The following is an 8,144-nucleotide window of genomic DNA, read 5'->3' on the forward strand; positions in this document are numbered from 1 at the left end:
TCACTATATGTTCCATTCACGAAGAACAGAAGCACAATTTAAACTAGAACCAAACCCCTTCATACATTGGCCGGTCAGTGGCTATATGTACTATTTCCCCTTCCATTAAGATGGTCTAATTTCCAAACACCATGCTTGCGCTTGTTGTCAACAATGGAGAAAAGAACAAAAGGGAGAGAGCGTCATCAAGGGAGAAGAGCGCGGGCAGCTGGAGCAAGCAGTATCTTTCCTCTTATATTGGTTTGAAATCAAAGTAACTCGTTAGTTCGACCTTAAGATTTTTTTCCTCTTCAAGTTGATCTCTCCAATGTATGAAACTAGGCAACCAACTCTGAAACTCTTCTGAATCGCTTTCGGACAGCCCCAAGGATGGTCTAAATGACCCATGACCTATTTAAAATAAAAAAGATGATCAATTCACTATATGTTCCATTCACGAAGAACAGAAGCACAATTTAAACTAGAACCAAACCCCTTCATACATTGGCCGGTCAGTGGCTATATGTACTATTTCCCCTTCCATTAAGATGGTCTAATTTCCAAACACCATGCTTGCGCTTGTTGTCAACACTGGAGAAAAGAACAAAAGGGAGAGAGAGCGTCATCGAGAGAGAAGAGCGCGGGCAGTTGGAGCAAGCAATATCTTTCCTCTTATGTTGGTTTGGAGTCAAAGTAATTCGTTGGTTCGACCTTAATTTTTTCCCTCTCCTATGTATGAAACTAGGCAACCAACTTCAAATCCGAATCGCTTTCGGACAGCACCAAGGATGGCCTAAAATGACCCATGGCCTATTCAAAATAAAAAAAAGACAATCTCTATATAGAGGACGTTCCCAACAATCTACGAGAATATCATACCCAACTATGAACCGTACGAGCACATCCTCTGTCACCCCCACCGCGCTTACGGCTCTATACCCCAACCCAACTTGCTCTGGCCCTGGGTCCTCCCGCATCTCTTCCTCGGTAAGCAGACCGTGGAAGCTGGGGAGTATCCGCTTGGGACTGATAGAAAACAGCATATCTTTTCCCTCCTGACCCCTATAAAAATCTAGTGGAAGTCCGGTCGCGTCGGAGACATCTTTATCTGATTTTGAGGCTTCGTCGTCCGGCTCCTCCAAAATTATGTTAGGATCGGCTGGCTCATCCTCATCATCCGAAAAGAAAACAGAGACAAAACAGCCCACTATGTTTCCTGCATGAAGAACCGAAGCGCCATTTAAACTAGAAAAAAAAACCCAAACTATGTTGCCAGTGACACACAACCCAATGAAAGCCAAAAATATCAAAACAGTCTTATAATGAAAAAATCAGGAAACGTGTGAGGTATCACACCTCTAGCACAAGGGAGCGCACCATGAATCAATCAACCACACCCAAAACTATCAAATCATCAACCAATCATGGAGCGGCAACTTAAACCATCACCCCCACCCCCGTCCCACCCACAGCATCTGCCGATCCAGGCCGTCCAACGCTCCAACGGACGGCCAGGATCGTCTCAGCCCGACCCAACGCACCCCTACCCCGCCGGAGGTTTTCTTGAGCTATCCGCAGGAGTCGCCGCGTGGGAAGCGCGACCCAAAACCTCCCCCAAAGGTGAAAGAATTGCAGACCGAGGCGGAGGAGAGTGAGGAGGAGCGGCCCCACGCGCCAGCCAGCCAGCCAGCCAGTCAGCCGCAGACCCCATGGCCGCCGGCGACGGCGCCGACCCGATGGAGCTCGTGCGGGGGCAGTACGACGCCGACGAGCTCGCCATCGCCGGGGAGTTCCTCACCACCTGGCTCCCCTTCCTTTCCGCGGGCCTCTGCCCCTCCTGCGTCGGCTCGCTCCGCGGCCGCGTCGCCTCCCTCCTCCCCCCGCCGCCGCCCCCGACGCCGCGAGGTAATGATGATGGCCGCCGCCCGCCCGCCGCGCTTTGGGGGGAAAGGAAAGGAAAAGGGCCGTGCTTGCTAGGGTTCTTGCTGGGTTGGGCACTCGCGTCTCACGTCTCCCACCTAACTTTTTCTTGCAGCGGAGGAGCCGGCGCCACCGCCGCCCGTCGAGAGGGTCGTTGCCACGGGGTGGGACTCGGATCCGGCCGCCCCGCGGCATCTCCCGTTCGAGCCCAGCGGGTGGGACTCGGATCCGCCCCCGCCGCCCCCGCAGCGGCAGCAGGCGGAGGCGGAGAAGCCCCGGATGTCGTGGGCGGACATGGCTCAGGAGGACGAGCTCGCCGCCGCCGCCGCGGAGGAGGACGCGGCCGCCGCGGCCGCCGACGACGACGGGGAGGAGGGGGAGGAGGAGGAGGCCGGCGGGGCGGGGAGGCCGAGGGCGAGGCTGACCAGGGAGCAGCGGGAGCTGCATCGGTTCCGGAACGTGCTGCGGAAGGACGACTTCATATGCTTGGAGAGGGTCAAGGGCCAGCTCGTCAACATCCTCGCCGGCCTGGAGCTCCACGCCGGCGTGTTCAGCACCGCCGAGCAGAAGCGCATCGTCGACTGCGTCTACGGCCTGCAGGAGATGGGCAAGCGCGGGGAGCTTGGAGGTGAGCCTTGCATATTGGCTTTCATCAATGAAGTGTTCTGAGTTCAGTATACTAGGCCGTATGTCTATTGTTTAGAATCCAGAAAATTGTTTGCTTCTAGGGTTGCATAGCGAGGTCGGTATTAGTTCAGGAGGATGCAAGTTCGTGCCAGGTCTTATAGCTGTATCGAAGATGATGTGTTTGAACTTTCAAGTTCAGTTACATGACTGGTACTAAGGCCGTAGTGCCCGGGGTATGGACTATGGTCTATGGAGGCGTGTGTTTCGGTTAAGTTGAGTATGGACTATGCGACTTATTCTGATTTTAGATCAGCGTAGGAAGGTCTATATGGATACAGTAGCTCTGTTGTGTAGAAAATTTTTCTTTGTCTCTCCGTCTTTTATTTTTTGTGGGAGCTACGTATTAATTTCTCCATCAAGGGAGTGACTAGAACATCTATTTTGGGAGCTATGACTTTGCAGATTCACATTTGTTATGTTAACTGTATGGGATCTTGACCCGAAGTTTCATAGATTTACATTTGTTATGTTAACTATATATGGGATCTTGACCCAAAGCTGGAAACTTTTCTTAGTCATATGTTAGATTACCAGATCTATGAAAACTATAGCAGATTCAGCTTTGCTTGACTGTAATTAATCAAACTTGATGAGGAAGATGAATCGGTATTTGGTTATTTTTGCCTGTGCTTTCATGGTAGGAGCCAGTCATAGACTGAAATACCATATAATGCCAACTCTAGATAACTGGAAGTATCTTATTATGGAGAAATCTAGTGAATAGTAATGTACATAAAAAAATCCCCATCTCTGGGCACCTATCTATTTGATTTGCTCACATACTTCTGATATTGTGATGCCCTGTTCACATAAATCTTAGGGTGTCTCTTTCTGTATCATTTGTGGAATTCTCTAATTATTTTGGCTTCATTATTTCTGTTCTCATATAATGAGTACTGACACTACTACAAATTGTTCCCTCTGTCCTCTGTTCTCTGTTCTGACCACTGTCTTTCTGGTATTTAAATCCACTTTTTTTGTTTTAATTTTTACGTACTATTTTAGAATGGGCTGTTCTCACAGTTGTTTTGCTGTATCACATTCTAGCATGACCTATTCCTTGAAGCACATGTCCTGTTTGTGTCACCTATGATCATTAGGTGTACTAGAATTTCCCATAGCCTAGTGCACCAGTACACATCAAGGGCCCAAGGTGCTAGTGCACCTAATATGCCCCCACTTCCATACCAAAGTTGATGACCATTGTAACCCACGTGCACATCCCCTGGCGTGAACCTTGTAACATATAACCAAAAACTGGCAGAAATGTAATGAATGCAACTTTTCCTTATTCACCTTACATCTTATTATTACTAGTGGTATCTTATTTAAGTTTATCCAATTTCATTATGTAGTTTTCACTTTATTTACAGAGAAAATTGTATGAAAATAATAATAATCATTTGCCTAACTGTTAAAAGTGATTTTTGAGAACATGTTACTTTTGTATTTCTAATGCAATGCTAATAATGTTTATTTCTTCATTTATGTTTCAATTGTTAGTAACATATAAATGTTCTTGAACTCTTAAGTTTTAATTGCATCCCCCAAACAGTTTTTTTCTTTACTTTCTGTGGCTAAACCTTACAACAAATATTTCCCCCTTGTCAGATCGTACATATACAGAACCTGAGAAATGGATGCGTGGTAAAGGGCGGGTAACAATTCAATTTGGATGCTGTTATAACTATGCTACGGTACTTACCTTATTCTTAATTCCATCTTCTTGTAAGCTACATTTCAACATTAGTGAAGCCTATCCGTAGATCTATCTCAAGGTGAAATTTCTAATGGCAGGACAGGAAAGGAAATCCACCAGGCATCATTCGAACTTTTGTTTCTGATCCGATCCCTGAACTATTTAAGGTCATGATCAAGAGATTGGTAAGGTGGCGTATTCTGCCAACGGATTGTGTGCCAGACAGTTGCATTGTCAACATGTATGACCCTGGAGATTGCATCCCACCACATATAGACAGCCATGATTTTGTTCGACCATTTTGTACTGTTTCATTCCTCAGTGAATGCAACATACTTTTTGGGTCTAGTCTGAAAATCGCTGGTCCTGGAGAATTTACGGGCTCATTTGCAATTCCTCTGCCCGTTGGGTATGTTGGTTATCTTCTCTCGATTTTCCTCTATGCTTATGAATATCATGCAGAATTGACACTTCTTTTTGCATGTAGTATTCACACTTAATTATGTAGCGTATGGATAGGTCTGAAACTGTGAATTGATTATATTCCTGGAGATTTGAGAATTTTGATTGCATATGAATTGAAAGACCGTGTCTGATTCATTTGCTTACTGCATGACATCTTGTTGTAGTTGCACACTTGCACTTGACTGTATGTGTGGATAGTTTCGATTTTATTTTACTCCTGGAGATTTGAGAATTTTTATTGCATACTAGTAAATGTGTACGTGCAATGCACGTTAATATTAGGCAGTATATTAATTGCACGCGGATATTAGGTTGGATATTATTTGTGTGTTAATTATATGATTAGCACTATATTTGGTATGGTATTAATTACACGCTAAACGTGTTGAGAGCTCGACATTGGATCAGTATAGTTCGTTGGATTGATGGCCGAGATTAGTTGGATTTGCCCCTTTGGGTCTTTTTTATATTAGTATAGATGAATTCAAAAGACTGTCTGATTCATTTGCTTACTGCATGACATCTTGTTGTAATTGCACACTTGCACTTGACTGTATATGTGTGGATAGTTTCGAATTTATGTTTTTGACATTCGGAAGTTCTGATCTCATATGAATACCAAGATCATGGAAAGTCCGTTTGATACATCTAAATGATATTGCTCGGTGCATAGCACATTGATGTGCTGAACTTGTTAGCTTTGACCTGAAGTTGTTTTATCAAGTTTTTTGCCAAGATAAGCTATTTTCTAATGATTATGAGCCATTTTCTAGTGATTTTCCTTTTTATTGTTGTCTTGTCTTCGTTTCTTTACCTGGGTGTCATGAATTGTATGTGATATGTGCAGTGATCTCTGTAGTTCTATGCTGGAAATCATTGCTTCCTTCGCTGAACACTAAATGTGAACATTCACAGGTCTGTGCTCGTCATAAATGGCAATGGTGCTGATGTTGCAAAGCATTGTGTTCCAGCGGTACCATCCAAAAGGTTGTAGTTGTATGTTGCATTATTTTCTGAACTTGATTTGTTCACCTCTGACATAATGCTGGAACTCTGATTGATGTACAGGATATCCATTACCTTCAGAAAAATGGATCCTGCAAAGCGTCCATTCAGTTTCAAGGATGATCCTGAACTGCTGAACATTACTCCTCTCGAAGCACCAGCTGCACCCGAGACTAGCAGATCCTCGGATGAAGGCAAGGGGAAGCAGCTTGGCGTACAAACTCGGGATCCAGGCAGCAGATCATCCAGAAGCAGGAAATCCAAAGGAAGAACGACACCTGCTGGAAAGGCTGGATGGGGGGGCATTCTTGGAGACCAACCTCCACAGCACCCACAGAGCCCCATCTCCAGTGTGAGCTCTGAGAGAGAGAGGGACTCCATTGGGAGGTCGAGAGAGCCAAGGTATCCACCGGGTTCTGACAGAGAAAGGGACTCCGTTGAGAGGCCGAGAGAGCCAAGACAACCGCATGACACGCCATCTCATGGCGAGGACCTCAGAGACCGGCTGAACAGGCCGCCTCATGAGAGGACGCCTGGCAGCGGCGTGTTCTTCGTCAACAACGGCGCGGACTCCCAGGCCAGGGGGCAACGGATGGAGCACAGGCAGCTACAGATGATCAACCGCACCATCAACGACGACATGGACTCCCTCTCCGTCGGGAGCCACGAGTCCTCTGACCAGCCCCGTGTCAGCGTGCGGACCATACACAACAGACCAAGGACCAGAATAAACCTGGGCTGGTAGCCAGCCATACCATGTGTGACCGACCATGTCTGTACTCAAAATCTTCAGACGCAATGTCTGGAAAAGTTTATCGATACCTGGAAACTGGGAAGGGAAAGTTGAGATGTACATTTCAGGAACTGAAATTCACTGATAGATACTGTAGTCAGGAGCCTATTCTGTAGATAATCAGAGCTGTTATTTTTTTCCTGGAATGCTGTAATTGTGTCTTGGTGTGGATGTTGCGTTGCGTGGGCTGGATTATTGATGGCTGAATAATATTGGCTGGGTGTAGGGCAGGAGTTTTTCCTGGAGTTAATATGCTGTGATTGTGTGCCGGGTAACATTTTGCTCTTTATATTTGGAAAAGATAGCAGTAACATTTTGCTCTTGGCCTGTGAGATTTTATTATTGCGCTGCTTTGGTTTGCGGCAAAGATTCTGTGCTTGTTTTTGTTTTTATGCCTAGAAGGATTTGTGAGATTTGGAGTTTTGCAGAAGCAAAGTCAGGATAGTTTTTTTTATGGAGTACATTATGTTCAGATGTGCAAAAAACAAACAAAAAATGGTGAAGTGGGGGTATTCAGTCAGATCTGCAAAAACAAAAAAAATAAAAACAAAAAAATGGAGAAGTGGGGTATCGATCCCCATACCTCTCGCATGCTAAGCGAGCGCTCTACCATCTGAGCTACATCCCCTTTTGTGACTCTGGCCCGACACGTGTTTACTTCCTCAATGCACGGGACCTTTTTCCCCCCTTTGCAGACGCGGACCTCATGTTTGTGTTTGTGTTTGTGCTCGAGCACCGACCCGAAAATAAATCAACAAAAGCTGAAAAATATGACGAGTCAATGACTTAGAAAAAGATTATAACATAAACTTCTGAAGTTTATTCAATATAAAAAGAAAATAAAAATGTAGTGCAGATGCTCTCTCATACTATCAATTATCATTCCATCACCACTATTGTCCTTGATTGGTTGGATGATATCAAGCAGAGTTATAGCTGATGCTGACAAACAAACACTAAGTTGTCCGTTATCGTCACTAGTATACGTCGCTGACTGAGACTAGGCTAGTGCGCGCAACGAGATCATACCCGCATCTTCCAGTGGCTTACCCGCGGAGGCCATCTCGTCGTCAGAGTGCCTTCAACTTGTTGATCTAGTCACAGATGGACGGAGCCCTTTGTGTGTAGTAGTGACTAGTGAGGGTGTCCCGGGTGTTTATGACGCGAGCTTTGTCTATGTCGAGAAGATGCCCTCGATGGCCTTCAATGCGCATGCCACATTAGGTTGGGTGACGACCGTTGCAAGCATGCCATGAGAGAGCTATGCGGGTGTTTACAAAGCGAGTTTTATTATGGCATGTGCGCAATATAGTCGGCTCAGTGATGACCGCTGCAAGCATGTCAAAAAAGAGCTAGGGCGATGCGCATGTTTATGGAGCGACTTTTATCTGAGTCAGGAAGATGTCTTAAATGGCCTTCTCCATGTGCGTGTCCCAGTTGGATGGGTGATGATCACTGCAAGCATATCATGAGAGAGCTGGGGAGTTGCGGGTGTTTACAGAGCAAGTTTTATCTGAATCGGGAAGATGTCCTAAATGGCATTCCATATGTGTGACATGGTCGGCTGGATGATGACCGTTGCAAGCACGCCGCAAG

The 8,144-nt window shown here is 45.8% G+C and overlaps 1 protein-coding gene and 1 non-coding gene across 2 annotated transcripts; one reads left to right on the forward strand and one right to left on the reverse strand.

Moving 5' to 3' along the window:
- Window positions 1-1,556: 1,556 nt before the first annotated feature.
- LOC125531115 (RNA demethylase ALKBH9B) lies at window positions 1,557-6,870 on the forward strand. The gene is made up of 6 exons (XM_087534424.1): window positions 1,557-1,884; window positions 2,015-2,527; window positions 4,198-4,283; window positions 4,384-4,694; window positions 5,666-5,737; window positions 5,819-6,870. The coding sequence occupies exons 1-6, from the start codon at window positions 1,689-1,691 to the stop codon at window positions 6,498-6,500; spliced, it is 1,860 nt and encodes a 619-aa protein (XP_087390550.1). The 5' UTR covers window positions 1,557-1,688; the 3' UTR covers window positions 6,501-6,870.
- Window positions 6,871-7,103: 233 nt separating this feature from the next.
- On the reverse strand, window positions 7,104-7,176 carry TRNAA-AGC (transfer RNA alanine (anticodon AGC)). The gene has a single exon. It is a non-coding gene; the product is annotated as a tRNA-Ala (tRNA).
- Between the last annotated feature and the right edge of the window lie 968 nt (window positions 7,177-8,144).

Source organism: Triticum urartu, chromosome 7A (assembly GCF_056163025.1).
Source record: "Triticum urartu cultivar PI428250 chromosome 7A, HENAU_Tu73, whole genome shotgun sequence".
Classification (NCBI taxonomy): Eukaryota; Viridiplantae; Streptophyta; class Magnoliopsida; order Poales; family Poaceae; genus Triticum; species Triticum urartu.

Excerpts from the sequence above, each read along its gene's own strand:
- LOC125531115 (XM_087534424.1), top strand. The coding sequence starts at position 1,689 with ATGGCCGCCGGCGACGGCGCCGACCCGATGGAGCTCGTGCGGGGGCAG. Across the intron at positions 4,695-5,665 it reads GCAATTCCTCTGCCCGTTGG|GTCTGTGCTCGTCATAAATG; the intron begins GTATGTTGGTTA and ends GAACATTCACAG. Across the intron at positions 5,738-5,818 it reads CCAGCGGTACCATCCAAAAG|GATATCCATTACCTTCAGAA; the intron begins GTTGTAGTTGTA and ends ATTGATGTACAG.